The sequence below is a fragment of the Chinchilla lanigera genome, unplaced genomic scaffold (assembly GCF_000276665.1).
Source record: "Chinchilla lanigera isolate Chin_1 unplaced genomic scaffold, ChiLan1.0 scaffold00013, whole genome shotgun sequence".
Classification (NCBI taxonomy): Eukaryota; Metazoa; Chordata; class Mammalia; order Rodentia; family Chinchillidae; genus Chinchilla; species Chinchilla lanigera.
The window spans coordinates 32,190,298-32,204,642 of NW_004955414.1; the positions used below are offsets into that span (position 1 = coordinate 32,190,298).

At 46.8% G+C, this 14,345-nt stretch overlaps 1 protein-coding gene across 3 annotated transcripts; it reads left to right on the forward strand.

Annotated features, from left to right (window-relative positions):
• Positions 1-463: 463 nt before the first annotated feature.
• LOC102009596 (natural cytotoxicity triggering receptor 3 ligand 1-like) lies at positions 464-13,906 on the forward strand. 3 transcript variants are annotated; one of them, XM_013512027.1, is made up of 5 exons: positions 464-772; positions 4,329-5,655; positions 8,599-8,922; positions 10,578-10,668; positions 13,263-13,906. In XM_013512027.1, exons 2-5 carry the CDS (start codon positions 5,181-5,183, stop codon positions 13,642-13,644), a joined length of 1,272 nt encoding a protein of 423 aa, XP_013367481.1. In that variant the 5' UTR covers positions 464-772; positions 4,329-5,180; the 3' UTR covers positions 13,645-13,906. The 3 variants fall into 3 exon arrangements, with proteins under 3 accessions (XP_013367481.1, XP_005380440.1, XP_005380439.1); XM_005380383.2 differs by having other exon boundaries at positions 5,308-5,655; XM_005380382.2 differs by lacking the exon at positions 464-772 and having other exon boundaries at positions 2,849-5,655.
• Positions 13,907-14,345: the final 439 nt, after the last annotated feature.

The following is a 14,345-nucleotide window of genomic DNA, read 5'->3' on the forward strand; positions in this document are numbered from 1 at the left end:
TGTATCTCAGTGTGGGGAGGAAGGCACGTAATTCTGGCATCTGTGGCAGGAAGACTGTCAAATGCCAGCCCATAGAGCAGTTTAGTTACTCAGTGGGAATTTATCTCAAAACAAAACAAAACAAAACAACCGGGGAAGTGAGGAGGCTGGGGATGTAGCTCAGTGAGAAGATCCTGGGTTTAATTCTCGGTCGCGGACCAGGGATAGTTTAACTTTTCTTTTGTTAAGCGGTGCGAGTTTATCACTCCAATTGGCAGCGATGTGGCCCAGGGAATGTGAGGCAGTCTGGGACGCAATCATCAGGGTTATCCCGCCCAGTACAGTACCACCCCCTAACGTACCAAGCTGACCACGTGATTTCAAGTCCACTGCGTGGATACCGGATGTGGGATTGTCACGAGGCCGCAGTCGCCCACTCAGAGCCCAGCTCACCCTGGGGCTGCCCCTTCCTGTTCCTGCCGCCCGCAGACCAGTCTGGTCCGGTCTGAAGAGCGTACCAAGGGAGAGCCGCTTCTGCCTTGTCGTCGTTGAGCGCTCTGAGATTTAGCAAGCGCAGATGCTGTCCTAGGGAGACCTGGTGCCAGCGCCTCCGATCTCAGCGCGCACTCGTTTCCCTGCCCACTCTGTGTCCGCGTGGCCGCGCGGGTCTCAGCAGCTTCTGGGCTTGGCGAGTCTGGGGGAACCCGCGTGGATGCGGGCATGGCCGAGAGGTCTGCAGCCCGCCTGGGGGCAGTGGCGCTGCTGCTCCTGTGCTGGGCGCCGGCGACCACAGGTAGGATCGCGGATGGGGACGAGGGAACCGGCACGCGCCTGCTTCCTGGGGGTCCGCTGCTGGCGCCCTATGCAGCCCTTCCATGAAGCGGCGGGGCTCCGAGCTGTCTGATGAAATGCACCCTCACTGATTGCACAGATTGAGGGCTGGGCTTGCGGCTCAGTTGCAGGGCACTTTGTCTAGCGCGGGGAGGCTCTGGATTCATCCTGGTTGGAGGCTGGGGTGGGAGTGGGGAGTGGGGTCCGGCCCTGCTCTCTCTCCCGCTGAGAGGAGAAATTCAGTAAGATCAGTGAGACAACAGAAATCCGCTGAGCTCCAGCAGGGCCAAGAAATGTTGAGCGTGGGAAGCAACACGCATTCACACACATTTACACTGCCATTTGTGATCATGGACTTTGTCGTTAAAATTGGTTTTAAAAATGTGGAGGGGGGCAAATTTAATCACTGGTGAGCATTTTAAACTGTTTCAAGGATGTCACAGTGCACTTTCTTTTGAGGAACTTTGTGGTCTGCACCAGATGTTTAGAAGTGTTTTTGTTTGTTTTTAGGTAAGCTCCCTGCGGCGTGGGGTGCACATGTGGCAAGGGTAGTAATGCTGCAGAATTCAAGAGACCGGAGAGACTGCAAGAGTTTTAAGAGGATTTATTAGGTGTACACCTGGCTCAGCAGACTTCTGTCCAAAAGGGCAGAAGGAGCAAAGGAAGGGCCCCAGTTTTATACATGTTGTGAAAGGGATTGGTCTTTGGCACTGACCAAAAGCAGTTTGTCAAGCTGTGACAGTTTTTGAAACTTAGCATATCTTGGTGGCCCAGCTGGGGTATAATGGGATGCTATGGGAAAAGGAGGTTATACAGCTTTTACTTACAGGAACAAAAGCTGCTGTTTTGATCTGTAGTAAAACAAAGAACAGTAGCTGTAGAGAAGGGAAGTGTCTTGGTTTCTTTTCTCTTGTTGCTGAGACAAAACACCTGACACCCAAATTAAAGAGGGAAAGGTTTATTTAGTTCATAGTTTGTGGAGGTTTCAGTCCATACTTGCTCCAAGGCAAGGTGGCACATGGCAGAGGGCAACAGTTCATGGTGCTGGAAAACAGCAAAAGCAGCAAGGGCAAAAAGGAGTGACAAGAGCAAGCCTCTTTCCCTCCCTTATATTGTATGCAGGCTGCCAGCAAGGGTGGGGTGGAGGGGCTGTAGCACTCACACCTATAATCCCAGCATGGGACCATGAATCAATCATAAACTCTAGAAACCTGCCCCAGGACTGCATGAAGCTTTGGGGGTACATACAGACACAAACTATAACAGGAATGTTGGGGAACTCAACTTTTTCTTTTTCTTTTTCTTTTTAAGTCCTGCTCCGGTGAAAGGGATTTTCCCAAATGTAGAAATGTAGTAAAGACAAGCATTTTTTTTTTCTGGTGTGAATAGGCTGTGGTTTCCAGGAAAGCAATCAGGGTGGGAGTTTGGGGTTTTCATAAAAGTTTGAGGATACAGAAAAAGGACCAGGAAACACTGGTGATTGGGTAAAGAATGTTTTTGCCTGGAGCACTTAGCTTGTGCATCCTGGGGTAGGGGAGGCCTCCCAACCACCCCTTTCCCAGCCACTGCTACTGACCCCATCCCCATGCCCCGTGTCAGTCCCCACCCTCTGTGCCCAGCTTTTCCACATTCCTGCCTCCACTCACCATCTTCCCTCATGCCCTAACCCTCACCTCCCACCTGCCCCAACCTCCTCCCCGACTTCCTGCTCAGCCCACTCCCACCCACCGTTAGCCTGGATAAACTAAGAATATGCAAGCTGAAGCAGGAGGATTGCCTTGAGTTCAAGGCCAGCCTGAGCTACAGAGTGAAGAAGAAGGAGAAGGAGAAGGAGAAGGAGGAGGGAAGAGGGAAGAGGGAAGAGGGAAGGAAGAAGGAAGAGGGGGAAGGGAGGAGGAGGAGGAGAAGAAGAAGAAGGGAAGAAGAGAAGAGAAGAAGAAGAAGGGGGAGGGGGAGAGGGGGAGGAGGAGGAGGAGAAGAAGAAGAAGAAAGAAGGGGAAGGGGAGAGGAAGAGGGAGAAGAAGAAGAAGGAAGAAGGGGAGGGGGAGGGGAAGGGGAAGGAGAAGAAAAGAAAAAACAAAGATGCAGATTCTGGCCCAGGAGGTCATGGCCAGAAGGGATGAAGCAAGCCTGGGGTCTCCTCTTGCCTTATTGAACCCCTCTCCCCTCTATCCCTTACTATAAAAACCCTTTACACCAGGACACAATGAGATGGTGATTTGAAGCAAAGGAGTCCCCTTCCTCTCCTCTGAGCAAGATTTAAGTAGACCTTTCTTCCCCCACCAAAATAAGTGGCCTTAGGTTTGGTCAGCAGCGGGGAGACCTGAGCATAGGGACCTACACGGCTGAAACAGGCAGGGATGCCACATTTTCCCACAGGAAGCTCAAAGGCTGAAGTACATGCAAAGGGATGTTTGAACTCACCATTTAATAACTAGAAGGCTAGAAATTAAATCAACAATGAGAAATTCTTTAACACTTATTAGACAGGCCCAAATAGGCTTCTGATGGAGTTGATAGCTTGTGGGGGGAGTAGGGGAGGGGGGGTGAGACTCCAGGAAGCCATGTGGGTGCCAGTGTGTGGGGTGCTGGGAGCCAGATGTGGATGCTCACCTTGGAGAAGCTGCTGGCAATGGGCCAGCTGTCTGCACAGCCATGTGGAAGGATCTGAAAGCATAGTGCCAAGAAGGGAAATAATGTGACCTGTCTACCATCTCTCCAAAGCCACATGTGTACTGTATGCATACATATATGCCATTTCCATAAACGTGGGAAGCAAAACATGGCAGTGTTACAGAAGACAAATTTGTAGACGTTAAAGGACTTAGACTGGCCACCTGATGGGGGAAGACAATGGGAATAAAAAAAGATGAGTGGTATTTCTATACATTTATAGTAAACAATCTGAAAATAAAGTTGAGCAAAATTCCCTTATAGTAACTTCAAAAAGAATAAATTGTTTATGAACAAATTTAACAAAAGAAACAGAGAACATGTATAGTTATGCAACTCATAAGGATGTTTTGGTCAGTGATGAGTTGCATATAAGATTGTGCCCCATAAGATTATAATAGAAGGGGCTGGGGATTTAGCTCAGCGGCCCAGCGCCTGTCTGGCAAGCGCGAGGTTGTGAGTTCGATTCCCGGTACTGGAAAAAAACCAAAAAAAAAAAAAAATTAGTAAAAAGATTATAATAGAGATTGCTGGGTACTGGTTCTCCCTGTCATTCCAGCACTAAGGGTGCTGAGGCAGGAGGATTGATGTGAGTCTGGGGACTACACAGTGAGTTCATGGCCAGCCTGAACACACACACAAAAGATTCCCTTTACCTGGTGACAAAGTTGCTGTAAACTTGTAATGCAGCACACTTTCGTGTGTTTGTGCTTGTATGGCTATAAACAAAACTACTGTGCAGCTATCTGTGTGAAAGTACAGCACGTGCAATTATGTATAGATGTAACAGTGAGAATGACACTGATTTATGAATTTTCTATTGTATGCTTTTTATATCGTTTCAGAATACACTTTTTGTACATTATTTTTTAAAAAGATGTCCCATAAAAAGTGATGCAGGAAGTAGCTTTGTGAGCTTGTGTCCCATGTCTCTAGATCTCATTAAGAAGCCACAGTGAGTGGTTGATTCACCCATTCAGGTTTGTGTGAAGTTCACTCAGTGATGCTCACTCAGTGAGGAAACTGGCTCATGACAGTTCTCGTGTCCCTGTGGGTTAGGGACCCATGACGGTGCCCTGCAACCTATAAAACAGTGTCCAAGGAAATTTAAGAAGATCTAAATAAATGCATAGAAAATTCATCCTCTCTTCCTTCTGTCAGGCTGGCATAGCAAATGCCACAGATTGGGTAGCTTCAGTGGATTTGTTTCTCACCATTGAGGAGGGTTGGACACCTGAGAGGTCCTGGCTGATGGAGTCTCTGATGAGGGCCCCATTCCTGGTTTGCAGGACGCCTCTTGCTGTGTCTTTACAGGGCAGAATGCGAGACTTTCTACCTCTCCTGTCATAAGGGCACTAATCCCTTTCAGCAGGCTTTACCCTTAGTCCTAATCACTTCCCAGAGGCCCTGCTCCAAACACCATCACATTGGGAAGTAGGGCTCAATAGATACATTTTGGGAGGACAAAATCATTGAGTCCATAACGCATGCCACAAACACGTTCATGGGTGAAATTGGTGACATCGTGAAGATGGCAGTATCCCAAATGAATCAACAGATTCCGTGCCATTCCTATCAGACTCTCAGCTGGTCACCTAGTAGAAATTGATAAGCTGATTCTGAAATTCAAGTGGCATTGCAAAGGACCACAACAGCCAAAATAATCTTGAAAAAAGAACAAAGAGGGATCTTGGTGGATGAAGGAGGGCCGTGATATGACAGCCTGTGTCCTGAGTCCTCTCACACTTACCCCAAAAGGAATTTATTACGTGGTCGTGTTTGAGACACCAAGGATCCCCATAACCGAGTGTGTTACTGTTACAGGTTTCATGCAAGTGGTGGTGCAAGGAGGGATGCAGACAGTATGCCTGAATGACAATGTCACCATCTCCTGCGAAGTTCCTGGCTTCCCAATGCTGGACCCCAGTTCTGTGGGCATTAGGTGGTATCAGAAGGATCCAGCATCTGAAGCAGAGAACAAGGTGCTGGAGTTATATGGTGATAGTACAAACATTATGCGAACTGGGGCCAAGGTGTCTCCAGAAAGGCTGCAGTGGGGCGACGCCTCACTGCAACTGCCTGGGGTCCAGCTGCAGGATGCAGGAAAGTACCTGTGCCAGGTGGTGGTCCCCCCTCAGTTGGCAGAAGCAACAGTCTCACTGGAAGTTCTGGATGAGTACCTGAGGGCAGTGCCCTGCAGTTGCCATGGTGCTAGGTCCTGGTATGGGGATGCACTTGAGGGCCCCATGGGACAGAGGGTTAGTGTGTGGGTCTGTCCCAGTCATGGGCTCCCATACTGGACATCTGTAAACACTTGGACACCTGAGCAAGTCATTAGTCTCTCTAAAGTGCAGTGCCCTTTACAGTGTCTACCTAAGAAGGTCTTAGGGAGGATTCTATGAAAAATGCAGGTGAAATACTTAGCACAGTCCCTTAAGTGACTGGCGTGGCAGCTGCATAATTCACCTCTTGTGTGAACAGTCATTCTCATAAAGAATACCCGTGATAGGTACTGGGAAGGGAGAGAGGAACTGGGTTCTGGCTGGACAGATTTGAATCTTATTCCAGCTTTTTACTTCCAAGCAAGAGCCAGTCACTGAACATCATTGAACCTGAGTTTTCTCATGTACAAAATGGGCTGATAACTCCTACCTGCCTCATAATAAGATGTGTAAATCCACATGTAGTGGCACATGCCTTTAATTCCAGCTACTTAGGAGGCTGAGGCAGGAGGATTCCAAGTTTGAGGGCCACCTGGCCAACTTAGTTAGACCCTCTTTTGAAATAAAGTGAAAAAAGTATGCTGCAGATCTAGATCTCAGTGGTAGAGTCTTTCCTTGGCATGTGTGAGCCTGTGAGTTCATTCTGTAGTACTGGGAGGAGAAAAGTGTGACAGTGTCAGGCTGATCACCTGTTGTAAGGTAGGTGGGTTCCCAGTCAAGACTTAGATCAGTCCCCGAATACTTCTTTGGGCTCCTCTTTCCTCTGTTATAACAGAGTCTGATAAAGTGCGATTAACTTTGTGGCTGTATTAGTCTGCCATGGCTGCTGTGACAAAGTACCACAGACTGGGTGGCTTCACAATGGATGTTTATTTTCTTAAACTTCTAGAGAGTAGAAGTCAGAGATCAGTGAGTCAGTGGGGCTCATTTCTTCTGAGGTTTCTGTCCCTGGCTGTGTTCTCTCTATTTTCACATGGTTTTTCTTCTCTGCTCTCTCCCTCCCTCCCTCCCTATTTCCCTTCTTCTCTTCCTCCCCATGTCCCCCCCTTCCCTCTTTTCTTTCTTTTTTGAGACAGGGTCTCACTGCATAGGCCGGGCTGGCCTTGGACTCTTGACAATCCTGCCTCAGCCTCCCAAGTGTTGAGAGCACAGGCACGCACCACCACATCTGGCTTGGTTTTTTCTCTGTTTCTGTGACTGTGTCCTATCTCCCTTTTCCCATGAGGACTCCAGTTTCAATGGATTAGAACCTGCCCTGTAAGCTCATTTTAACTTAATACCTCTTTACAGACTCTCTGTCCAAATAGTCCCATTCAGAAATAGTAGGGGGGCTGGGGATTTAGCTCAGCAGCAAAAGCGCCTGCCTGGCATGCGCAAGGTCGTGAGTTCGGTTCCCGGTACCGGAAAAAAACCAAAAAAAAAAAAAAAAAGAAATAGTAGGAACTCTGGTGGGACATGTAGGTTTTAGGGGGACCCAAAGGTGACCCCATAACAGTAGAGTAGCATTTTAAACCCTCCATCATTGTACATAGAACTTTGAATGTTTTGTACATAGTTATATTGGGAGGGCCCAGGTATGGTAGTTAGAGTTCATTTATTCTGCAGCTTACAGAAAACCTGAAATAACTGTGGCTTTTGAAAAAAGTTAATAGATTTGCAAAATAGTCCAGAGGGTTCTCATATTACTCCCACCATGGGCTCCGTTTACATGTACATACCAGTATCGATAGGTTCCTCCTCAGTGAATGCCATAGCTCATTAAGAGCTTTTTAGCTTTTACTTGATATCCTTTTTCTGTACCAAGATCCCCTCTAGAATGCCACATTTTTTTAGAAGTTCTTAATTTTACTAAGTATGCAACTTGCCGACTTTTTCTTTCACGGTTCATGTTTTGGCCTTGTATTCAAGACCGTTGTTGGTGCTTTTGGTATTGCTGATGTTCAATCCAGAACCTTGTGCTTGCCAGGCTTTGCACTCTCACTGAGCTACATCCCCGGCCTTCACCCTGTGTTTAAAAGTGCATCACCAAATTCAAGGCCACTGAATTCTCTCCTGTGGTACCTTCTGGAAGCTTTATTGTCTTACGTCTTTATTCAACTCTATGATCCATTTTGAATTAATTTTTGTGAAAAGTAGAGGGCTTCTGTCTAAATTCCATGCGCATTGTTTGCATATGAATGTGCAGTTTCCCTAGCATCATTCCTTATAGACAGTCCCTGATCAGTTGATCATCTTGGCTCCTTGGTTAAAGATGAGTTGAATACATTTGTGTGGGTCTATTTCTGGTATTCAATTTTATTGATTTATTTGTCTACACTTTCATCAGAATTGCACTGTTTTTATTTAAAGATATTTCCTGGAAGGTACTTTTGCCATCTATTATATCCAAAATGACCAGAGCATAGGTTCACGTGGCCACACCTACCTGCAGTAGGAGTCGGGTGGTGGACCTTTAAACCTGGAGGTATTGCATCCAGCTAAAGATCAGCATGAGAATCAAGGTCACAGGGTGTCAACATCCTGCTGGCTGTGGTCTGCCCAGCCAGACTGTTAAACTTCAGCCAGGTGTCATTCAATTTACTCACCTTTCTTGAAGTCTAACGTGGGCCAGACATCAAATTGGGAATCAGCTAGTTTCTATGCACTGTCCAGAAATTTGCAGTGTGCTGTGGCAACTCAGCATGTCTTCCGCTTATTGCTTGGTGTGGTTGCAGCATTATCTCTGCCTCTGAGGCTACATCTTTGAAAAGAGTGGATGCCCATATTTTCTATCTTGTCTGGCTATGGTAGAGGAGATGCTGATGCATAGCTGTGGTAGAAGCCAGTTGGCATGAAGTGGGAGAAAAGGGTAATTAGTGCTGAGCCCAACTCTATGACTTCTCTTACCTGGCAGCTATGCCAACCAGCAGAGTGTTTTTGGAGCAAACCATGGAGAAAGATAAAGACACATACCTTGTGTGTCAGTCCAGTGGGTTCTACCCAGGAGCCATTAACATAACATGGGAGAAGTTGCCCCAGAAGTTTCCCCAGTACCAAAGGATTTCCACAGACATCTGCACTGGTCTCATCCTCAAGAATGAGGATGGTACGTATAGCATCACCAGCTACTTGAAACTCAATGCCTCCCTGGAAGACAATGGAACCATCTACTCTTGTGTGGTGTCGCACACATCCTTGCACACCTTCCAGAGGGTGAACTACACACTGCTTGTGACAGGTAAGGGTCCTCTTACACATTTCCTCTTCACCTCAGGTCTTGGGCAGCCTTAGGTCGTTGCAAGTATTTAATAAGGAGAAAGAGTAAGCTGGGCCTAAGGCTATAAGCTAGGGTCTGGCCAAGCTCAGCCTCAGAGGCAGTAGTCTGAAGTCAGTCCCTAGGCCAGCCAGATGGTGTGGTGGTTGGAAAGGAGTGAAAATAGTCATCAGGTAGAAGCAGGGCTACTTGTTGGCTCAGGGCAACTTCAGGGTGCATGTTGGTTCATGTGGCTTGGAGTCCCACCAGGTGCTACGGAAATGGGGACAGTACCCTTCCAGTGTCCCCTGATGATAGGGGCTGTGGGGCCAAGGACCTTCTAGTCAGGTTCCAAGTCCACCGTAAACTATTGTCTGTTAGAAGCCAAATTAGGACTCATTTATAGGTTGTGTCCCAAGACAAGAAGGCCCTGCTATTGTCATCCTACAGATACCCACCACTCTCCACAGACATAGCAGATCCTTAGGATAACACAACTTCCTGCAGAGCTTCCTACTGCTGGGGTGTTTGGGGCCCCAAAACAGATTGTCCTGTTCATGGTTGTGGTCTTGTACAGGGAATGACCCTGTTGGTCAAATGTATGTTCCTGAATTTAGAGAAGTAAGGGGAGTGGTGGTCAACTTGGCACCCTGGGGGATGTGCCAGGTAATGCAGATGGAGCTGTGGATGGTCCTAGAGGAAAAAGGAGTTGTTCTTGAAACAAGGGCTGGTGTATGTGTAGGTGGTGTTGTAGGGCACGTGTGGGTCATGGGGAGTGGGTGTGTCAGTCAGTGTTTTACTAGAGAAACACACAATACAGGATATACAAATGTCTAAGAAATTACAAGATTGGCTCATGAGGGTCACACACAGAGTTGGACGAGGAAAAGCGTAGAGGGTGTCTGCACACTGGGGACTAAAGATTTCAATCCAAGGTCTGGGATTTACTGCAACGTCCTGCGCAAGTCTGTATCAGGAGGCTGATGGGTCTGTGATGGCAGGCTGAAGAGTCAGTGCCAGAATCCAAAGTGTCTGGGCTGGAAGCCAGGAAATGATGTCCAAGGCAAAGGTGAAGACTGGAGCTCCTCTGCAGAACAGAAGCAGAAGTACTCTTCCTCAATCCCCCTTTATACTATCCAGTCAAGGAGCTACCCCTAGGGTGAGTCCTCTACCCTGGGGTGTATAATTGCCCTAGGGTGGGTCTTCTATACCGCAGGGTATAGAATTTGCTGAGTCAATTTAGCTAAGCTTCTCTTACCTAAACTTTACAAGTTGACACAATCAATCAATCATTACAGTGAGAAATTGAAATATGCTTTGTGTGCCTGGTAGGAGGGTTTTGAGTGGTATAAGAGGTAAGAGATAGTGTGGCTGGGAAGCTGGGAGGATGTGCGTGGCATGAATCTGTGGTGTTCTGTGTTTAATACTGCACTGCTTTTCAGACAAATGCTCAGTCCTCTGATGGTGAGATGTGTGTGATAGGAATAGTGATACTGAAACCTGTGGCTTCAGGTTGGTGGTTGGATCTCTTGACAGGAAAATGACATAAAGCTCACAGGTGCTAGCAGGTGTTGTTTTGTGTAGGGTGTCTTAGGTCCTTGCCAGTGGTTTCTCCTTACTGTTTTTCTTTTTTTCTGCAGAGGCTAAGAAGATAGATCGCTCCCGGATCTTTATTGTTCCTTCTATTGGACTGATTTTAATAGTGATTTTCTGTTATTGTGTTTGTACAAGGTAAGGGGCTCTGTCTTAGTTAATTTTCTTTTTGCTGAGATGAAAAACCTGATACCCAAAGTTAAAGGGGGAACAATTTATTTAGCTCACGGTTTGTCAAGGTTTCAGTTCATAATTGGCTGGCTCCAAGGCAGGGTGGCTTGGCAGAGCAGAACAATTCATGGCAGGCAGAATGCAGCAGAAACAATGAGGGACCTTAGCAGCTTTTTTTTTTCTTTGCCCCTTTTATACTCTATCTAGGCTACTGGGATTAGGGCAGTGCCAAATCAATCAGTGAATTGATTTAGTAATCACACACCCTTAATCCCAGCATTGTATCATGAATGAATCACACACTCTAGATCTAGCCACCTCTGAAAAAGTACCACCTATAGTCTCATGAAAATTTGGGGGTACATTTAAACAAAGTGCCCTTGGCCCCCCAAAACTGATACACATCCCTTTATGCAAAAAGCATTTAGTCCGTCTGCAAGAGTTGCTGAAAAGTCCAAGTCCAAAGTCCCCTCTGAGATTTAAGGCAAACTCTTAGCTTCAAGCCCCTGTACAAACGAAAAGGAAGTTAAACACTTCCAAATTCAATGGCACAAAATAGACATTTCCCTTTCAGAAGGTATAAATAGGGGGAGAGAAAGGAATGGGACCAATGCAAGTCCAAAATGCAGAAAAGCAAACATTAAGTCCTGTAGTTCCACATGTAGCCTCCAAAGTAATCTGTGGCAAGATGTGAACTGAAAGGGCTTGGGTAGCTTTGCCCGTACAGTCCTTCCCAAGGTTATAGTTCCTATAGCTTCTTTCTGGGGTCGACTCAACTCTGCTCCTTCCTTGCACTTTTCCTCAGATGATCCATGTTCCTCTCTTCTCCAGATTTCTGTGGTCTCTACTATACCTTTAGCTTCACACACTGCCCTCTCAAGGCCCCACTGCCTGGCCTCCCAGGCCTTCTTCATTCTGTTGGGCTCTTTGCTCTTGATTCACAACATAAAGAAGCCCCCAACAGAAGCCATGCCCTGGCCTCAATATTAGGCTGCCTTGAAATTTCTTTTGTCAGGTCAATTAGTTCACCATCCTTAATCTCAGTCTCAGTCTCAGGCAAAGTCTCTGGACCAGAGCGAAATGCAGACAAACTTTCTGCCAAGTCATAGCACACATTGACTGGAGTCTAACAGCTAATGCAATCCTTCCCAACAGAAATCTCCCGAGCCCAGACTTTACCATTTCTATTTGCCTTCTGGTCTTTGAGCTCTGACCAGAATATTCCAAGTACAGCCTAAGACATTCCAGCTTTACTCTCTCTGCTGGCAGCTCCAAACCTTCCCAAACTCTTCCCATAAGCCATTCCCAAGGGTTGTGTACCACATGGTCAGATATAATCACAGCAATGAATCTGGTACCAGATTCTGTCTTAGTTACTTTTCTCATTGCTCAGAAAATAGCTGACACCCAAAATTAAAGGGGGAAAGGTTTATTTAGCTCACAGTCTGTTGAGGTTTCAGTCCATAATTGGCTGGCTCTAAGGCAGGGTGGCTCAGCAGAGCAGAACAGTTCATGGAGAGCAGAATGTAGCAACAAGAGACCTTAGCAGCTTTTCTTCCCCCTGTCTCTTATATACTCTATGTAGGCTACTGGAATTAGGGCAGTGCCAAATCAGTCAGTGGACTGATTTAGTAATTGCACCTCCTTAATCCCAGTATTGTACCATGAATCAATCCACACTCTAGATCCAGCCACCTCTGGACAAGCCTCACCTATTGACTGCATGAGGCTTTGTGGGGACATTTAGACACAAGTCATAACAGGCTCTGAATGAGGTGTAGTCCTTTATTTTGGACTTGGCTCCAAGACGTCAGGATCTTGGTCAGTGGGCGGGGTCAGGGAGTTCTGTAGGTTGGTGTTGGTGTGTTGTAAGGCTTTGGTGTAGCTCCTTCTGATGTTGTGTTGGAGAAGACCTTTGCCATGGGATCACCACGTGTTCCCATGGAGAGGCACTGTGAAGCCCCTCTGGCGCCATACAGTATAAGTGACACTGTGGATTGAACCGGACCATGTGGCTCAGACCAGGGCTTTGAACTACATACACATGGACTACATTGTTCTCAGGTACACAGAGACCACAGCTGAAGCATGGGAATTCCCTCCCATCATAACTCATGTTTCCGGGAAACTTCAGTGGGATAACTCACCACCAGCTTTCATTGTTTGGCCAAGACTTTCTAATCCTCCCTAGCCATTTCCACATTAAGTCCTTCATTGTGGCCCAAATACAGAGTGTCACAGCATTAGCTTTAGAGACCAGAAACAGTTGGGTGAATGTGTTAGTTAAAATGGTTCTAGGTGATACAGTTCTCAGTTATTTATAGACCTGCCAAGGTGAAATTTGTGCAGGAGCTAATACTTCTCAGTATAAATGGAAAGTGGGAAAATGAGTTAGTGCAGAAAAAAGCATTTCATTTCACATTAGTTAACTGATTCATGGAGCTTATTCTGTTGTTTGGAGCTAAGCCAATGAGAAAACGATATAGAATGGTTTTCACATGTTTCTTGTGAGATTCATGACTCTTGTCTGATTCTTGTCTTTCTGTGGTTCTCATATCCAGGTGCTCTTCCTATAAACAAATACCGAAGAATGACATTGAAACAGTGTTGGGAGTGGACATGGAAGCTACTCTTGAGGCCAAAAGACCCTCTGAGATAGGCCACCCTGGGACTCAGAGGAGCCAGCGGGAGTCAGTGCCTCTATGGAACAAAGATCCCAAGCGTCGAGCAGTCTCCCAAATTCAGCGGGTTATGGAGCATTTGTCACATTCACAGCAAGACAGAGGGGAGCTCACCCATGGCGTAAACTGGAAGCTGGATGCAGCACGGATGGTGCAGAATCTTTGTTCTACCCAGCCACCATGCCAAGAGAACACAGGCATCCTCATGGGTAGGACTGGAACTCTCCAGGATCTGGAGGCCGAGCACTGGAACTCACCATGACCCAGGGACCAGTACAGCTGGGAAACCAAGAGGTGCATTCTGGACAGGCAGAGTGACAGTCACAGATAGTTGGAGAGCCCGAGCAACAGCTCTGCAAAGAGCAGTACCTGGGACAGAGGCAAAAGCATCCAGCCAGGAGGCTGAGCCAAAGAACAGCTGGAGGCTTCACTGTTCATGCCATGGGGACTTTAGAACAAGTAACATGTGCTAATCTTAAGGTTTACAAACATAATTTTATGATAAAAATATATTCTTGAAAGGGTTTACAAGATGAGATTTTTGACATGCTGGCCATGCCAGCACACTGCTTGGTTACCATGCAAGTTTCCACACAGGCACACAACTCATATGGTTATCACAAGCTAGTTTAGACTCAGGAAGTAAGTTTATTTATTTATTTTTTTGTCTTTTTGAGACAGGGTCTCATTACGCAGTTTAGGCTGGCCTTGAACTCACTTATGTTGCACCGGCTAGCCTTGAACTTGCAACAGTCCTCCTGCCTCAGCCTCCCAAGTGCTGGGATTACAGGCATGCGCCACCACGCCCAGCTAGAAAGTAAGTTAGAACCAGACAGAAGCATAGATGCCTTCTATCCTGCTCACATCAAGAAGGAGCCAAAGTCCTGAACCCCCAGTTTGCACAGATGACTCCAGTCCTTCACACACGTCTCTATGTCCACATCTGTTGCGACATAGCTTTAC